This window comes from Carettochelys insculpta, chromosome 1 (genome assembly GCF_033958435.1).
Source record: "Carettochelys insculpta isolate YL-2023 chromosome 1, ASM3395843v1, whole genome shotgun sequence".
NCBI classification, from domain to species: domain Eukaryota; kingdom Metazoa; phylum Chordata; order Testudines; family Carettochelyidae; genus Carettochelys; species Carettochelys insculpta.
In genome coordinates this window covers 185,444,626-185,464,643 of record NC_134137.1, presented here as the reverse complement: position 1 = coordinate 185,464,643, position 20,018 = coordinate 185,444,626, and the positions used below count along the sequence as shown (strand labels likewise).

Below are 20,018 nucleotides of genomic sequence, written 5' to 3'. Positions count from 1 at the left end.
GTTTTATTGATATCTAAAATGTCAGATGTTTTTATCTGACAGATACGTTACATAAGAATCATTACTTTTTTGGATTACTGATTAAAGAAACAAATGGCATACATTTATCTCTTGATTTTATATAGCTCTTTGAGGGTCCCCATAGGTGCTCCATCTTAGGCGTGTCATTACCGCTTTGCTCACGGGCCGAAGATTTTCTCAGCAGTGCCCCTCAGCTGCTGCCCACCTGCACAGAGCCGAGGCTCGAGACACCTGTGACAACTACTGCGCGTGCGTGGGCAACCTGTCTCCTCAGTTGTTCTCTTCTTGCCCCCCCACTCGCATTTTACTTTCACTCCCTCAGCCCTGAAAAACCGACAATCAATTAAGATAAGACGAGTCTTTAAACAGAGTCAGTAAACATCAGACTTTGAATGTTTAAAAATAAAAAAAAAAAAAAAAGAAACTGATAACAAGGAGAGCTGCTGAAGCAGCTTCTCCTTTAATGGCCCCTGCCGTTTGCTGGCTCCACATTAAAGTGCAGCCAGCCACTTACTCATGCCCGATTTCCTAGGCTTTAAAAAGCGCTCTGCCTGTGCCGGCTCAACTCCTGTCAAACGGCCACTCGCGCTGTGTCCGGGGCTTGGGATACCCACGCAAAGCCGATGGCTGTCCTCACTGCAGTAGCCTTTCAAAACGATCCGGCAGAGCCAGAGAACAGCAGCTCTCTGTCTTGCTTATGGAGCAGGCTTTGGCTCCTGCAGAGCAAACGGACTCCTCCCACTGGGTTGAGAGCACTGACAGGGCTCTGGCATTGGCAAGTCCTACAAAGGGGGTAAATCCCCCTGAGGCATGAAGAGGTCATATGCCTCGTTGGGCTCTGTGTTCCCGACAGTGAAAGGGACCACCTCAAAACACCATGCTGCCGCCCTCCCTGCAGTTAAGGGGGCAGCCCAGGTGTCCTCACCCAAGAGGGGAGAGAAGGAAAGGTCCACGTCTTCCTTACCTAAAGCAGTGAGGCTCTCTGACAGTCCCTATGCCTCAGCTCAGCAAAGTAAGCTGTAATTGACCAGAGCACACTCCTGGTGCCTGCTTTCACTTCTCCAGAGCATGCTGGGAGAAGCGCTGAGAAGCCGGTACTGAGGAAGCACCCCTCTCCAGAGGAGCTGTTTATTACCTCCACTCCAGGCACTTCTCTACTGAGAGCTTTTTGCATAGCCTGAGGCTCTCTTACTGTGACACACCAGCAACTGGTTTTTCCAGTTCCTCAGATTCAGAGGAAAACATTCCTCCTGAGAAAGGTACGCCGAGGCATCCTTACCTACCACAGCAAAAAAGCTGGCAACAGCACTGGGGGTCCCCACTTATACCACCCAGTTGGAGGTATTGGGACACATCTGCCAACACTCTCTGCCCCCTACTTTGCTCCAGATTTGGATTAGGCCAGAACTTTTCTAAAGGATACATTCAGCATCACATGGACTGCACCTTTTAATGTATGCATTCTCACTGATGCCCCTCACTCAGGGTGTGATGGTCAAGATAAGGTGGGATGGAGTTCGGGTCATCTTCCTAGCACCCCGATGGTCCAGACAAACCTGGTTCTTTGAGCTGCTGCTTTTCTCCAGGCATCCCGCCCTCATCGCTCCCCTCTTGTTCCGACACTCCTCACTCAGCAGAATGGCTTGGTTTGCCAGCCAGACATCAACCATCTCCACCTGCACGTATGATACCTGGTTGGCTGGGAGACCTGTCACTGAAATAGAATCTTTACTTCCAAGGATAACACTCAGCACTTCTCCTATGCCTCAAGGAAACTGTAGATAAAGAATAAAAAATTCTATGAATTAGAAGGTCTAGAGTTAAGGTGTTTTGTAATTGATATTTTCTTACTTTCAGCTAATTTAAACCTGAGAACAACTTATTGAGATAAATACAGTTCTCTTTAATATTAATGACAAGAATGAAATACTAGCAGATAACATGTAATACTAGTCAGCATAACTCATGGTTCATCAAGTATTGTAACATCAATGATGGTTTTTACCCCATATTTCTTGAAGGGTTTGGGCAGAAGGCTTAAGACAGTAGAAAAATGTACTTACCCTGTCCATGTGCTTGTTCCTAATTCTGTCATCTTTTCACAGGTAGTGCTTAATGCTCCTAAGAAAGAAGAGCAAACATGAACTTATTTTAGTGTTAATATCACTACACAAATGTCACAGAATCACAGGGCTGGAAGGGACCTCAGGAGTTCATCTAGTCCAGCCCCCTGCTTCAAGCAGGATCAACCCCCACTAAGTCATCCCAGCCAGGACCTTGTCCAGCCGGGACTTAAAAACCTCAAGCACTGTACATACATAAAGCGGCAGTTGCTGCCTCAGGGAGCTTAATATACATGAGCTAGCAGGTTTGTACAGTAAACCATATGAAGGTATAAAGTGAATGATAAAGTAATGTGAGATGATTCTCGTTGGCATGATGTGCAGTAATTACAGCATGCTCTCTGCCCAGCAATGGTGAGGTGTTTTTATGACAACATAGCAGAAACCCACTTGAAGGAGAAAAAAAGCATTGTGGATATTGACTTGAAGTGCTGAGACAGAGTGCATAGGTGCTTTTTGAAAAATGGGCAGCCAAGACTGGCATCATTGGTACAGAGGAGATGGGTGTCATTGTCTCATTACCATATCAGAGATGATGAATAAGGTGCTGAAAGACTAAGAACCTTTTACAAGGAAAGACAAGTAGTTTGTGTTCAGTTGCTTGAAGGAAGGGGAGTCCATGGAATGAAACATAGGGGGCTTGTCTACACTTGACTCCAACTTCAAATGGGGGCATGGTAATCAGGGCGATGGGAGATTTCTAATGAAGTGCTGCGGTGAATACGCAGCACTTCATTAGGCTAAGTGTCCCCTGCGGCAACTTCAGAGCGTCAAACTTTGAAGTGCTGGCATGCGTGTAGCCGACATCTTCGACATGCCTGCAGAATAGATAAACGCTGCTTACCTTCTTCACTTGAAAATGAGTTGAGGGTCTGACCCAGAGCCACAGAACAAATCGCTGGTAGAGCTGGATTTAGAGCTCAAGCATTCTGAGTTCCAGTCTCTTCTGATCCACTAGATCACATTTCCTCTTTGAGTGCTTCTGTGCTGCAATAAAAAAAATATGGTCAATTGATTTGAAGTTGCAAGGCTTGGCAGGAGCCTGGGCCCTTGAGACTCATCTCCTTCTAAGGTTTTGGACATCAGCCTGAGCTTGAATGCCTTCACTGCAGTTTTTAGCCCAATATCCAGTTCCCCATGACCCTGAGTCAGCTGACTTGGGCCACCTTCAGTCATCCTGCAGGCCTTTTACTTCAATGTAGGTATACCTTTGTAGGATATCTTAAAATGGTGCTAATCAAAGCATATGTAATTATTTCAAAGACACTTCAAAAATATCCACTTTTTGAAGACAAGGCCTGTTTTTTACCTAATATATTCCTTTATGGGATGAGTATAATAGTTCCTTAGGTATACATACACAACTGCTAGTTGCATAGGAGTGTGTGGGTATATATAAAAATTTGAATTTGAAACATGGGATTGTGGAGTGAAGAGACATAATTTTTTATGTTCACTTTACTAAATCATAATTGCATGCTAAGTGAAGGGTAGGAAGAATTATCACATTGAGTTTGTTATCCTTGATAGTGTTGAGACTTCTGAAAATGTGATGTGAATTTTATCTGGTGCTTTCTGTTAGTGTATAGTGTATAGTATATTTGAGATTTAAATGAAACCTGTAATGCTTTCACAGTGCTCAAAAATATTTTATCTTACATATTTTCATCCATATACAGGAATAGAGCCTAAGTTAAACATCCTTGAAATTGTAAAACCTGTAGAAACTGTTGAGGTAGTAATCGATCCAGATGCCCACCATGCTGAAGCTGAAGCTCACCTGGTTGAGGAAGCCCAAGTGATAACCCTAGATGGCACAAAGCACATTACAACAATTTCAGATGAGACCTCTGAACAAGTGACTCGATGGGCTGCAGCATTGGAAGGCTACAGAAAGGAGCAGGAACGCCTTGGAATACCCTACGGTAAAAAACACTCTTACTTTCAATTGCAGTGAGCCCTTTGACATGTTGAATAGTCTGTATGTTTTTAATACCCAACATCAAATGATTCTCAGTTATAAGATATCATTTATTAAAGTGCTCAGATACCATGAGGATATTTCATATGCTATGGTGAGGAGTACAAATAGTATAGTGCAAATAGTAAAAAGGAAGTTGGACTATGACATCTAATAGTTCCCTGGCAGAAGAGGGTTGGTTTCTTCCACAGTGTATTTAAACTAAAATGTTGTGGGTTTTCCCTTCTTCTAGAGCATAAAGTTCTTTTAAATACGTGCACACAGTTTAACCTGACAGAGGTTTTTGTATGAATGACCTTGTGTCCAGTTCAGGCCTGTTAAAGCTTCTAGGAGTAGAGAATGCCAAGCAGCTAGCATAATCAGATTTGTATGAAAACCCATACTTAGATTTAAGTACCTAATGTACTTAATTTTTAAAATAATTTTTTCAAGAGAGTCACCATGGAAGAGACTAAATGTGCTAGCATTGTAGCATATGATTTGTTCCGAGAGCTAACCTGAAACTTTGTCTTGACACCTATACCACACTTGTACCCTGGACTGTATAGATGAAGAGTAACTGTGTTAAATCATTGTGATGTACTCTCCAATAATATGCATGAGATCAATCTACAATATACAGACAGACTCCCAGAGGCTTAGTGATTTTTTTTTTTGCCTTGTTGATGAAGCCCAAATGATAAACCAAGATGGCACAAAATAAATCATAGTAATTTCAGATTGTTTACCTTTTCTTGCCATTGTTTGGATTTGGCACTTGGAAAGAAAGAAATTCAGTCACATATCTTTTAAGGAATTGGGTATTAAATTGGCCAATATTCTTAACATGATGTCAGAGAAATAACTGAAGCAGTGGCTTCTGATTTACTTTTTTTGTTGATCCCTTTGACATAGATGCGTTTCTGAATTCACTTTCATTATACTAGGTTTATTGTTAAATAAAGGATTGATACAGAAAGCTTTTGAAATTTCGTGCCATACTAGAATGCAAGAGAAGAAGTTATATCCTTCACCATAATACTAATAACATTTAGGCTGTGTCTGCACTAGCCCAAAACTTTGAAATGGCCATGCAAATGGCCATTTTGAAGTTTACTAATGAAGCACTGAAATACATATTCAGCGCCTCATTAGAATGCTGGCAGCCGCCGCACTTTGAAATGGATGTGGCTTGCGGCCATGCGGCTCGTCCAGATGGGGCTCCTTTTCTAAAGGACCCCCAGAACTTCGAAATTCCCTTATTCCTATTTGCTGTTAGGAATAAGGGGATTTCGAAGTTGTTGGGGTCCTTTAGAAAAGGAGCCCCGTCTCGGTGGGCTGCGAGCCCCGTCAATTTCAAAGTGCGGCGGGTGCCAGCATTCTAATGTGTATTTCAGCGCTTCATTAGTAAATTTGAAATGGCCATTTGCATGGCCATTTCGAAGTTTTGGGCTAGTGTAGACATAGCCTCAGTGTTAGGTAAACTGTTGTAAATCAACTGTATCAGATGTGTTAGTATTAAAACTTTGCTTTCTCAGAGAAGAAAATCAACTGTGAAATTACAATGATGTGACATTCACAAATATTTACAATTGTTTTACATTATGTAATTGAGAATTTTCTAGAAAACAGAATTTCCCTCTTCTATGACAAAACCAAATTATAGACATTTTGAGATTCTTATCTCTTCTTGATAATCTTAATGAAGTGAATGCCAAAAAATACAGCCTTTAAACACCATATCAGATTTTCTTCCCATCATGGAGTTGGAGAGGAAGGATGCACGTGGGGAGCTTAATGTTTTCTGAATGTATTGTCAGTGTTTTATAATAATATATACTTCTGAAGTTTTTTGTAAATGAATTTTTTATGCTCCCCCAAAGATGAGATTTTATTTTGCCTGATCTTTTTATATATGTGTAAAATTTACATTTCTCTTAGAGGAGATTTTCAACTCCTCACAACTTTCTGAAATTATGTGCTTCTTTTGAGAATCCAGAGTGCTTTTCAAAGGACAGTGAGAGTTGGAGCTTGGAGTAAAATCAAACCCTGTTTTGTAGTGATATTGCAGACTCTATTCCTTACCATTTTTCGCTCTGACTAGTAAGCTAACACCATCCAGGAGCTTTCCACTCTGTAACAACTCTCGTATGTTTCTCCAGTTTCATTCTTGTCTCAGAAGCTATGGCTACACTACAGCCCTTTTCGGGAATACTGGAGGTTTCCCAGAAAAGATCTGCCATGTCTGAGAACACTTCCAGAAAAGCGGACGTGTTCTGTTGCCATCCCTGTAAACCTCCTTCTAAGAGGAAGAAATGATGGCCCAGAAGAGGAGGCTTTTTCCAAAATTTGACACTGTGTAGGGCAGGTCAAATTTCGCAGAAGTCCCTCCCAACAGAAAAGCGGGAAAAGATGCGCAAATTGCAACGTGCAGATTTGCTTGTCTTTTTCCGACAATTCTCTCTAGTCTAAACAGAGAGAGAGAAACACACGTGACCTCCACAGCTGTTTCTGGCTGTCATTTTCCAATTCAGGTTGTTTTTGTTGGAAGCATGGAACAATCAGAAAATGCTAAATTAAAGAAAACAAGTGACCCAACTGCTTTTTGGAGCCACAACTTATGGGTAGGGACCTGAAGTTCATTATATTTTCACTTCGAGAAGCCAGAGTTATTACAGGAGACTATACAACAATGGAAGTAGATCATTTTTGATGTTGTGGCAGACAGCTTACTTAACTGTTAAGAGACGAGCTGACTGTCTGGCCTAGAGGATGTTCTTTGTGACTCCGGGATGTATGGTGAGAATTCTAAACATGTGTGCCCTAAATGGAAAGTTTAGCTTTTTAAAACAAGGTTTTAAGAACTCTGGCACAGTTCTTTTCTCTTGCATTTTGGTTGATACGGCAGTGGTTCCAGGTTCAGAACTGTTGAAATGAGCGTTTTCTGCTGCCTGAATACAAGATATAAACCCTGTCAGGGACAGTTTCATGAACTCTTGGGGGTTACTGCTAAAGCAAGTTTTTCTCAGCCATGGAATTCAAAAGCCCATTGAGAAACCAGACAAGGTAGAGCTCTTGCTTTTTCTCAGCAGAGGGAATGAGGAGAGAACCTTTCTGATACTTTATTCTGTCCAGAAGAGCATAGAAACTGTATGTGTGCCTTTCATGATGTCAAGCAGCTTTATTGTTAGGACTTCCCAGAGGTTAGATAAGCTCTTTTGGGTTTTGGAGGATAAGCAGGTCTCTTAGCCCATGGTAGATTTCACAGTTAAACTGTGGAGCTCACAGAAAGCATCATTATGGAGTATAATGTTAGCATAAAGAACCCACGTGCTATTACAATTGTAACAGGAAAAAATTGGTCCTTCATGTGAAATGATTTGTGACAGCTATCTGTTCTAACTGTTCACCCAAATTTGCCTAGTTAAAAGGCAAAAAAAAAAAAACCTCAAAAAGCAAAAGCAAGCAAACAAAAAAAAAAAAAAACCCTTTTCCCAAAAAGGTTAGGAAGCTTAATGACCTTCCTTAGATATCTCACTAGTCACTAATATCCTCAGCTACTCCCTGGTTTTACATGGTGTTACTGACTTAGATCATGGTTGAGGAAAGTATCCCTTCCCAACATACAGGACATTATTGTTTCATATTGGAAGGAGTGAAACAAGAAAATTGATACAACCGTAGAGGGTTCAAAAATCTTCACAAGTGGTGAGAAGAAATGGTGATCCAAGTGAGAGCACTAAATTGCACTCCAGATAGTGCACTGTCTCAGGCAAAGCCATAGAAAAAAATTATTAGCTCCGTAGGAATAGTTTGTAGCAGCATTTTGAGAACCAACATTTTAGTTGCATTGTAGCTTTCTATGCCCTCCACTCTCTTCTCTCTTTTTGTTGCTCTGTACAAAGAATGTGTGGCATAACCAGGCTTTGTACTAAAGTGTAAGAATTAGGACTTTTTTTAAATTTAATAACTCATCCATATGACTGTTCAATCACACTTGTTTCAGCCACATGGGACAGTCTCCCCCCTCTGGTTTTTATTGTTGATGGCTATAAGGAATAGTTCTGTAGTGTCTAAAATGGACAGAATGACACAACCTTTTATCAGCTGTTAAAGATATTTTTCTTCTTTTTTTCTAGACCCTGTACAGTGGTCAACAGACCAAGTACTCCACTGGGTGGTATGGGTGATGAAGGAGTTCAGCATGACTGACATAGACCTCAATACTCTTAGTATTCCAGGCCGAGAGTTATGTAGTCTCAATCAAGAGGACTTCTTCCAGAGAGTCCCTCGGGGAGAAATCCTTTGGAGCCACCTGGAGCTTCTTCGGAAATGTATGTGAGCTTTCTCAATGACTGATTTAGTTACTGGATTTTTTTTTTGTCCCCCCATTTCTCCTCCCCCCCCGTGGAAAGATAAGGACAGGTGTCAAATACCAAGCAGTCCTGGGGCACCTTCAGGACTAACAGATTTATGAGGTCATGGGCTTCCGTGGGTAAGACCCACTTCAGATTACTGGCACAGACATTTAGAATCCTGGGGTTTTATCCTGGAAGGTGCTGCAGGACTGCTTGTTGTTGGTGATGCTACAGACTAACAGGGCTATACCTCTAAGACTATAGAACAGTTGTGAGCAATCCAAATTATTTTCCACTTTCAATTAGCAGTGAAACCCAAGGTGTCAAATACAAGATAAGAGAATGTGTTCAAGTGAGAATATTTGGTCATACAAAAGTCAATATTTTAAACCTGAGTGGCTCATCTTGCTTCAAATTTTATTACTGTTAGTCTAATATAGGAAGAAAGTTACAAAGAAATATGATTCTTACCACGTACCTGAGGATTCCTGATTTATTTTTATTAGCTTTAGTTCATTTTCTGATACAGTCTTATAATTAAGTATGGCACTTAATATAGTTGCAGTTTCATGTAAATATGAAACGTACTAAGTGAATTCTTTAGACCATATACACTGCAGCTAATCTGTTATTCATTCATGTGTGTTCAGTGTTTAGAAGCAATTACGTAAGGTAATTTTCTGTCTGTGACATTGAAATAAGTATGTCACAAAAAACAAGAGAAAATTTGAGTAAAGAATAAAAAAGTGCATATAATATTTGTTCCAAAAATTCATTAGTGAGAATAAATCACCATCCCACATGCCCATAAAGACATAAAGGTTGTGCATGCCTCTTTCACACGGTGTTACATATTTACTCATAAAAGTCATCATCTTTATACGCTCTACAGTCTTCGTTGCTTCTCTCTAACTTTTTTACTCCCTCAGCTATAAAATCCATTTGGTATTCAGTTGACTTATTAGGTTAATGATTTGAAAAAAATAAATATTTTTCTTTTGCTTGGCAGATGTATTGGCTAGCCAAGAACACTCTGGAGAAATAGCGACAGTTACTATTGATCAGCGTGAGTAGTCGTGGTAGTAGATTATTAAGACAGGCTTTTGTCAATACGTAATTTGAGTTCAGCACTTCCGCTACCAAAAAGATCAGAAAAGCCACAAAGAAATAACATACCTGTGCATGTTTTTGAACGTGAAAGTAAAGCTTTAATTTGTTAATTTATTTAAGAACCTAATGAGAATTATGAATGTTTCTGACTTTCCTATTATGATCAACAAACATTTCCATTATTCTACACCATGTGATACAAGTGAAATATTTGTAACTCCAGCTGTTCAGAATTACATTCATATTGAACATAAAGTCTGCCTTTTTTAAAAAGTATCATATCTACTGCATTGCTGACACCAATTCCATTTTAAATGGTGGCAACAATTTAAATTAAGGTTTACAAATATCCATGTGGTTCTTTGGAGGGAAAATATTTTGCATGTTAATATTGACATAGGTGCGTATGTGTGTATGTGTATCTATACACACAAAGAGTAGAGTGGCTGAGTTACAAACACTAAACTTACAAACAGATCACATACCACATTTGGATCTGGAGATGCAGGTTGAACCTCCCTTATCTGGCACCCTCCAAACTTGACTGGTCCCGGAGGAGGGGATTTTCCAGATGAAGGGTGGTTAGCTGCCCTGGCCACACAGTCAGCTGTTCCTCCCTGCTGCCTGTTCTGCTTTTGTCCTTCCATTCCCATCTCCACCCCTGGGGCCCCCTTACCTCTTGCCCATACCTCTGGATGATAATGTTTGACCATGCTCGGGCTGCCAGCCATGGAGTCTGGCACTAGCCCCAGGCGAGCTTCCAGATATGGCCCTGCAGGTGCTGCTGACAGCTCCAGCCCTGGCCCCATGGGTGCAGCCACAGCCCCATGGGCGCTGGATATGGCTGGGCTCTGGCCTCACGGTCGCTACTAGTGCAGCCCTGGGCCCACGCCTGCAGAAGCCAGCTCCAGCTCTGACCAGGGCGCTGGCTCGGCCCCTGACCGGTCATTGGGGCTGTGTGTGACCCTGACTGGGGTGCTCATATGGCTCCAATCCCGCAGGGGCCATCTCTGACCTGAAATACAAGCCCTGCCTGGCTCCTCTGCTTAGGGTGGCCAGGCTCCCCTCGCAGCAGCTCTGGCTGGCCCTCCCTCTAATAGTCTCCAAACCTAGGATCTTTAGATCTAGTAACATCTGTGGTCATGCCTGACCACAGATGTTGCCAAACTAGAGAGTGCCAGTTTTGGGAGGTTGAACCTATACTCAGTCAGGCAGCAGAAACCCTTAAAAAGCAAATATTGTACAGTAATGCATTAAATGTAAACAACTAGAAAAAGGAAATGTTTTTGTTTCCTTTTGTTTAAGGACCTAACAAGGAAAGGAAACTCTTCGAGTTGTTGTTTTTTATTTTTTTTTATTTAAACTAAAATAGTTAAACACAGCAATTTTCTTCTGCATCGTAATGTTTCATGGCTATATTAAGCCACTGTTCAGTTGCAAACTTTTGAAAGAACAACCATGTTTTGTTCAGATTTACAAACAACCTCCATTCCTGAGGTGTTAGAACATGGAGTTACAAGTGTGTGTGTGTGTGTGTGTGTGTGTGTGTTTGTACTGTTATAATTATTTTTCTCCAATGTTTGCTGCTTCACAGCTGTGCAAATTATTCCAGCATCTGTACAGCCTGCTACCCCAACCACCATTAAAGTAATAAACAGCAGTGCAAAGGCAGCTAAAGTACAGAGGGCACCAAGAATCTCAGGAGAAGACAGAAGTTCGCCTGGGAACAGAACAGGTATGATCTCAATTTTATTGTAATGTAAATGCTATAAATGCTTAATGGTGAATTTGCAACATATAGTCATATCCTTTTCAATTATGATTTTGCCAAAATTTTACTTAGACATGAGGCCTGTAGGGAAAATCCACGTGCAACAAGAAGTGCTGATGCAGTATGTAGCCCTGACCTGTTTTGAGTAAGTACTATATCACTTCTAAAGAGCACTATCTGAAAGTGCTATCGTGTAGCTGAAACAAAGCCATGTTTGACCACTGTCTTAGAGGTGACCCCCTTCCTTCCACTCATTGCCCTTTGCTTAGGTTTTATCATCTCCTTACTGGATCATTCCAGAAGGAAGCTGAGGGAGAGGCAAATATGTTCCAGAATTCTAACCAGGCACTTTGGATATTGTTTTAGTTTTTCTTCTTACACCATTTTTAACTTCACTAATTAGGGACCTTCTACTCCCAGTGAAGTGAAGGCACATTCAGGAAAACTGCAGATTACCTATGAAGTTTAATTTCAAGATTTTCCTTAGATTTTCTTCATCCAAACTGTTTATACCATTAATATTGTGTCAGGTCCTTTAGCTACCTTGATTCTGTCCTCCAATATTGCTTTCCTTTCTGTATTTGCCCATCAGTTGGAGCTGCTGCTTTTTCTGTCTCCAAAACAAATCAAGAAGCTTGTGACACCAGACAGATTTTCAAAAATTGGAACCTAGAACTATGTTTCTAGCCCAAGATTTTAGTGAGAGATATTGAGTGAGCTGCACTTCTGAGAGAGCCAGGGCAACTATTTAAGTGCCGAAGTGTGCATTTAGAAGCTAACTTAAGGTCTTATTGAAAAAAAATTTGGTGGCCACAGTGTAACCAGGATATTTTATATGTTAAAATAACTCTTTTGCTCCGTAGAAAATAACTCCTATTCTATTTCAATGACTTTTTATCTCAATAGGAAACAATGGCCAGATTCAGCTATGGCAGTTTTTGCTAGAACTTCTTACTGATAAAGACGCTCGAGACTGTATTTCTTGGGTTGGCGACGAAGGGGAGTTTAAACTGAATCAACCTGAGCTGGTTGCACAGAAATGGGGACAACGTAAAAATAAACCCACCATGAACTATGAGAAGCTTAGTCGTGCTCTACGGTAAGAAGCTCTACCACTAAATTTTTATTGAATAGTTGTATACTTTTCTCTTAACTCCATGGTGTCCACCCAGTTCTATAAAGGCTACTGCTATAGCACACTGGCCACATTATTTTGAAAATATATATTGTTCAAGCCAACTAGCCACACTCAACCAGCCAAATAGCCACATATGGCTAGCATGTTGGACACCAGGGGTCTAACTGTAGTGTTCTGTCAGTTATGTACAATCCTTTGTCACACATCAATTAAAAAAGAGATGCAAACTGCTGTGCTATCACCTGCTGCTGTTCTCATCAGCTAAGCATGGGTCATGCCATCTGGTCATGGAAGCTTGCAAATGACGGAACAGACACTAATTTTTTGTAATCTTCTAGAGACTTTCCTCTTGAGTTTTTTGTCAGGTTGCTGGAGATGACTCCAAAGTTAGGTGATAAGAGTGACCACATACAGACCAATTTTGTGAGCATAAATGGTGTATGCATAATATTTACCAGCAATTACACACTCAGTCATTTGTCTGCCTAAAATTCCATTTTCAGTGCATGCACTTGACAATCCGGAATCTGAAATATGGTGCCCCAGCCCAGCATTTTTAGGGCGTTTATTGATATGTGTAGACTACCTCACAATGGAATCAGAATATCTTTATGTTCCGGTACAGTCCATTTTAGTGCCCTCAGAGCAGGGAAGAGTGTGCTTGATCAGCTGTTCTGACTAAATGTTTCTGTTGAAGATGTCTGGTGACTTGTGAAAGTCTTTCAACAGCAGTACTAGTTGTATCAACTTTGTAAGCTGTGGTCTGAATGATAGGCATGTAACCATACTGAGGCTGCATCCACACTACAAGCTAAAATCGAATTTATTAAAATTGATTTATTAAGGCTAGGTTTTATCAATTCGATTTTGAGCGTCCTCACATTCCCACATGCTCCCCACAAAATCAACTTATTGCTGCCACACACAAGTAGCTTAAATTGACTGCTGCAGCAGTGTATTGTGGGAACCTATCCCACAGTTCCCTGAGACCCGTAGCATTTTGGTGATAGCCCCTGAAAGTCATAACCGCTCAGGGAGACTTCTCCCAGGCAGATAAAAGACCCCCAAAAAGCAGACAACCCCGCAGTATCCAAGCCACTGAGGGAGACTTCCTCTGGCCGACTAAAGGACCCTCACATCATTCAAGCTGTCTGGCACCTTGTGTAGCATGTCCTTTTATTGCTTCAGGGTCAAGCCACGTGATGATGTGGCTGGCCATGGGAAAGTTCCAGACTGCATGGTGCCTCCGGGGCGGGGGGAAGAAAGAGGGGAGATGTGGGGGGCAGAACAGCATGTAAACCACTGAAAAGTTTCTCAACCTATCATACAAGCATGACCCCGACCCACAGCCTAGCTGCCACATGGTGTGGGGGGGGCTAGCGGCTGGTGCCAGGCAACTAGCAGAGATATACACAGAACCACAGACCCCACAACCATGCTAATGGCAAAGAAAAAGAGAGAAGATTTTTCAGCCCTCATGACCCTACAGCCACAGGCTTCCAGGTGCCGAATTGAAATGGTCTTCCTGTTGCCTAATTCCTCCATACCTGAGAGCAGTGGAGATGAAAGAGGCCAGAGCGAACTGTGCGGTACATACAGCACATCTCTGGAGGTTAATGAAGTCAGTTTAAAGACATGGCACTTCCTCACTTACCCTTCATTCAGAATTTTAAATTTGAACTGAACACTACACCCGTCAGGTTACTATGATATTGATATTATGTCGAATTTAGTGCACCATACATCGAGCTAATGGAATTTACAATGAAGACAGGCACTTGCTAAAATCAAGCTAAATGACTTAAAATCAATAGTATCTCATAGTGTAGACATATCCGGAGTTAATGGGGAGTTACTGAACTCTTCATTAAAACTTGTCCAGCCAGATTTTGAATTTGATGTTTGAGGAAGAATGCCATATGATAGAAGGTTAAGGTTGGAACAGACCTCAGGAGGTCATTTAGTCCCAAATCTCCCTGCTCAATGCAGGACTAAGCCCAAATACATCATTCCCATCAGAGCTTTGTCAAGCCTCGCTTTTAAAATCTGTAAGGATGGAGATTACACCACCTTCCTAACCAGCCCATGTTTTTCCTGATAGCCAAGTTGGATATCCCCCACTGCAACTTGAGACCATTGTTTTTTGTTGTGTCATCTGCCACCACTGAGGCTAACTGGCTTCATCCTCTTTGGAACCTCCTTTCAGGAAGTTGAAGGGTGCCATCAAATCCCCTCTCATTCTTCTTTTCTTTTCCCTCAGCCTCTGCTCATAAGTCCCGTGCCACAGCCCCCTAATCATTTTTTTTTGCACTACTCTGGACGTTCTCTGCAGTTTGTCCACCTCCTTTCTCTAGTAGGGAATGGTGGCCCCTAAAAGTGAAGTATTCAAGAGGTGGCCTCCCCAGTGCCGAATAGGTGGGAGTAATCACTTCACTTAGGCTGTATCTATGTTACATGATAAAGTCAAATTTAAGGCAGTTATTTTGATTTTACAGTGTCACTGTCTTTCCTGTAAATACAATTAGCTTGATTTTAGGGATCACTAATATCAATATCATAACATTCGTGAAAGCAGCTGGGCGTAGCATCAAGTTTGAATGAAGGCTTAGTGTGGAAGCGCCATATTTTTGAATTGAATCCCTTAACCTCCAGAGGTATCCCATATGTATTCCACAATGCCCCACATTCCTCCTCTCTGGCTGCTTCCATCTCTGCTGCTCTGCAGGTGTGCAGGAATTAGATAACAGGAAGCCCACGAATTTGAATCCAGCACCAGGAAGCCCATGGCTGTGGGATCATGCGTGTGTGAGATGCTGAGAAATTTTTCTTTCTTTGCTGTCAGCACTGTGAGCACATCTACCTATTAAAAATAGCCCCAACACAGAGTTCGTAGTTCTGTCTCTACCTCTGCAAGCTGCGCACTTGATTTTTTTTTTTATTTATTTTTTTTCCTGTGCTGGCGCCAGTCCCTACCCCTGTCCCGCCAGACCACATGGCAACTAAGCTGTTGGGTGGGGGTGCTGTGTGCTTGCATGAGAGGCTGAGAAACTACTTCTTTGCAGTTTACATTTGTGCGGGGGCCTCTCTCCTTCCCTCCCCCATAGGTGTCATGCATTTGGGGTCTTGCCTGCACCCAGCCACATCATGTGGGTAGCCCCTGACCCAATAAAAGGATGTTCCCGCTGCTCACTGCAAATCATGCTGCCAGGCAGCACCATGTCCTGGTTTGCATGCAGTGAGGGCTCCAAGGGCAGGAAAGATTTTTGTGGGCTTGCTGCTGCCTGGGCAGACCATCTCAACTGGCTCTTGAGGGACAGACCCCACACCCACTTCCTCCTCAAATAAATGTTGGGAGGGTTTGCTGCCACTGGGAGGAAGTCTCTCCCAGTGGTGAAGATTTTCAGGGGCTTGCTGCCACTGTGGGGACCATGTCAACTGTCTCTGCAGCCATGGACCCCATGCTCCCCCTTGGCAATGAGGGGGGCTGGCCACCACACAGTCAGTCGGGGCTGGACCCCCCTGAGCAACACTGAAGGGACCTCGTCAACTGGCCTTTCATCCTTTGATCCACCCAATTCCCAACCCCTAGGGGTCCGGCCCCCTAGCAGTCAATCAGGGCCCGCCTGAGCAACACTGCTTGTTGAAATTTGGCGAGCCTCATCTCCTCCATTGGACAACTCTCTGTAGTGACGTGGGAAGCCAAAAATCGTTTTCCTAACCTTTTCTGTCCTCCCCTTTCCTCAAACTTTGGCCCCCTTAACACAGGGAAAAGTGGCTGGAGGACCCATTGAGAAGACACACACACCTTGCTGCAGTTTAAGCCCATTGCAGACACCTGCTGCTTTTTGTAAAATCTTTGATATTTCAGTTATTTCTTATGCTGTCCTTTTCTTTCCTCAAACTTGGCCAACTTAACAGTGGCTGGCGGGCCAGTTGAGAACACAGGCTACTACATCTACACTTGCCGGAGAAGATTGACCACTCAGGGTTGATCTTCTGGGGTGCTGTTTTGCGCATGCGCAAAACGATGCATTCCAGGGTCAATGTTGACCCCGGAACTCCGCCTGAGCCTCATGCTGGTAAGGAAGGTCAGTGGGAGGAGCACTCCTGTCAACCTTCTGCCGTGAAGACAGGTACAGAAGTCGATGGTTGCAAAGACAGTTTGTAGTACACAATTCAAGTTAAGTGTAGATGCAGTCACAGACTCCTGGGTGATCCCAGGGCACCAGAAGGATTCATGTGTATGTAAATTTGGTGAGTCCCAACCCCCATGTTGAGCATCCCTGTGTAATGAACTGGGGAGCAAAAAACCCTGCATCATGAAATATTTTTTTTTTCCTAGCCTTTACTATCCTACTCTTCAAGCTTGGCATTGTTCCCGTATTATTTTCAGGAATCATGTTTCTGTAATCAAGGGAGGGGGGACAGTGGCTGGAGGGCCAGTTGAGAAGACACAGGTATCTGTTGCTTTTTGTAAAATCTTTGTTAATTCAGTTATAAAAAGCAATTCATTTATAGAAGTAAGAAATTTCAGTTAATTTGGCGATCTTTGTTGATACCTTACTTTTCCTTCTGTCCTTCTGGAAAAATGGCCATTTGCTTTCCATAGGAGGGGAATGAGGGCAGTGCAGTGTGGGAAGATGACATCACATGCCCACGACCACTTGCAGGGCATCTTTTTCCCACGCTGCACAAGCAAAAATACCCAGAATGCTACAGGGATGAGGAAACTGTGGGATAGGCCCCCCCACAATACACTGTTGCAGTAGTTGATGTTTGGCAATTGTGTGTGTCAGCAATAAATCGACTTTATGGGGAATCTATGGGGAGGTGAGGATGCTCAAATTCATAAAACCCAGGATTACAAAATCAATTTTAATAAATTCGAATTTATCTCATAGGGTAGATGTTGCCTCAGTCTGCCGGCAGTTCTCCTGTTAATGCAGCCCCTTTTGCCGTTAACCTTTTTTTGGGCTACAAGGGCACACTCTTAACTCATCCAGCTTTTCTTCTACTGTAATCCCCAGGTCCCTTTCTACGCAGTAGAGGTCACTCTGTGCATTTTCTCGTAGTACAGGATTCCAAATTAGGAACATATTCTGTATTTAATATCTGTCCTTCACATTCTGTTTATTTTTAAATTACAGATAATTTTTTGCTTTTAATTAAAGTTCAAAATTCAGCATGTTTAAATTATGAAAGAAACACGTTTACCCCCTTTTCTCCAGCATTGCTTTGTTCCATTCAAATCCGCTTTTGCAGTAATTTGGCCCACTCCAACATACAAGCTTGATACGTCAAATGTTTGTGCAATTTTAACATTCTTTATATAAGGACAATTACATTACAAGCATAAATGTTTACAGGATCAGGGCCTTGTTTTTTAAAATCTTGATTTTTTTTTAAACCCACAGGGGTTTGTGAGTTTCAGAAAAGAGAGTATGTGCTCAGCATTTATTTTGAACTAAAGTATTTTTATTTTTTAATCTGAAGCTGCATAGCACAAATTTTCAAATTAGTATAAATGACATTTTGCAAAATCAAGAGATTTTAAATGAGTGATTTAAATGTATGTCAAGAATGGAGCAATTTAAAAGTGTAAATTAATTGTGTTTGTATACATAGTTTACTGCAAGGGAATTCCTAATAATGAATGTGTGAATTTTGTCTAACATTTTATCATCATATAATATTATTTTATGATCTGTATATCATATAATATTATTTTATGATCTGCTGTTATAAGGTATACATGAAAAATTTTCTTGAAACATCAGTATCGGACCAGTGATCTTAAAGGCATTATTTTTCTTTAATAAGCAAACTATAACTGAAAGCAGAAAAGGCAGCAAAAGAACTCAAGAACAGCTTTCTTATCACCAGGATATTGAGATGTTTTCATATAATTCTTGTAAACTTTAAGTGCTACATTTCTGCTGTTTTGTTTTGTTGGAATACAGACTAACACAGGTACCTCTCTGTACATACTTACAAGTTGTTCCTCACAGTATTTCTCCTTTGGCAGCTCTATCAATACTGTCATGTTTTCTAACATTTAGATGTGTACAGTGGTATTAAAAGCCTCCTTTTGCTAGGGGAAAGAATGGGGAAAAATTGACAATCTGAATTTTCATTTAAAAAAAAAAACCCTTAAGTTTTGTTTACTAATTTATTAGAACCACTGTGTAAATCTGCTTAATACAGTAAATGATAGTCATGCTGCTGATGGTGCTGCTACATAGTCTACCCAGCTATCAGAAAAATAGTTTGTTGTACAAGTTAAAAGTAGTTCATAAATGCTCTGTGAATACAGAGAACAAGAAAAGCAATTGGTCTTTATTTTGGTGTGCATTCTTTACTGTTCCGTCAATGAATTGCCAGAAACAGTATCTGTCATTACTCAACAAAAAAATTGATAATGTTCATTTTTACTCTTGTACTTTACAAACATTTATTTCAGCATAAACTGAAACACAAATCAATAGAATAAGAATTCCTTAACATTGATTCATTTTCTGTGTTTGTTTTACACTCAATATTATGGATTGCATCTGTAACAAAATTCTGTAAAAACTGATCAATATTTCTCCTGTTACTTTATGTACTAGCTCCCAATTCTGTAGTTTCTTCTAGCATGAGCTGTTAGATAGATGCTCTGTCAGCTCTCAAGGGTCTGCCTTTTGACAAATGTAGACAAATTTTGTGCTCAAGACCTTCTGATATACTTCACGTCAGTTCTTAATTACCACAGTCACAAGTGGACCTCATCAGACTTAATTCCCATTTTAAGAAGTCTACATCAATCACTGTAGTTCGCAAAACTCACTTGTGTTTCTTTTTCTGAAAATTTCAGATTTTGTTTCCATCTGAAGTATGTCATCTTTAGAATGTGGTAGCTCTAAATATATTTGACTGGGATTCCTAGTCACTCATCCATCCATTTTCACATTAGAATTGGGAGGCAAAAGCTAGTTCAATGAATTATTCAGTTTTGCTTGAGAATTAGAGATCCTCTTTGTTCCTTGCTTATCGAGGAACTAAAGAATGTCCCAGAAGTACAGATGACCTGGCATTTGGTCTGTACACAGCCATGCTTTTCAAGGGCTATGTCTACACTACAAAATAATTTTGAAGTTGCTTACTTCGAAGTAGAGCGTCTACACATACCCTCCTTTCAAGTTAAACTTAGAAGTAGAGCACTACTCCATTCCCGCAAATGGAGTAAAGACTTCGAAGCTGGGCTCCCTTACTTCAAAGTTAACGTCAAAGTAAGGGAAAATATGTAGATGCTCTGCAGGCTACTGATGTAGACACACCCAAGAGGCTGAAAATCAGAGAGCCAGGGGAGTTTTCACTTATGTCATGCTAGGAGGATAAGGTAAGAATGGGAATCCAGTCAAATGGTTCTTTTAGAGAAACAACCATGTGAAGGTAATTTTCTTTTGTGATATTTGTGCCTTGTACAAATTTATCACAATTGTGTTAAACCTCAGAAGTCTGAATTCATTAATGCTTTACATGAGGGAGAGCACAAAAT

At 41.3% G+C, this 20,018-nt stretch overlaps 1 protein-coding gene across 2 annotated transcripts in view; it reads left to right on the top strand.

The window, feature by feature from the left end:
- Positions 1-20,018, top strand: part of GABPA (GA binding protein transcription factor subunit alpha) — a 44,562-nt gene that overhangs the window by 20,698 nt on the left and 3,846 nt on the right. For both annotated transcript variants that reach the window (XM_074997367.1, XM_074997376.1), the window contains exons 5-9: positions 3,824-4,069; positions 8,244-8,438; positions 9,472-9,528; positions 11,167-11,307; positions 12,250-12,442. In XM_074997367.1, coding sequence (XP_074853468.1) covers positions 3,824-4,069; positions 8,244-8,438; positions 9,472-9,528; positions 11,167-11,307; positions 12,250-12,442 — 832 coding nt within the window. The remainder of the gene's footprint in view (positions 1-3,823; positions 4,070-8,243; positions 8,439-9,471; positions 9,529-11,166; positions 11,308-12,249; positions 12,443-20,018) is intronic.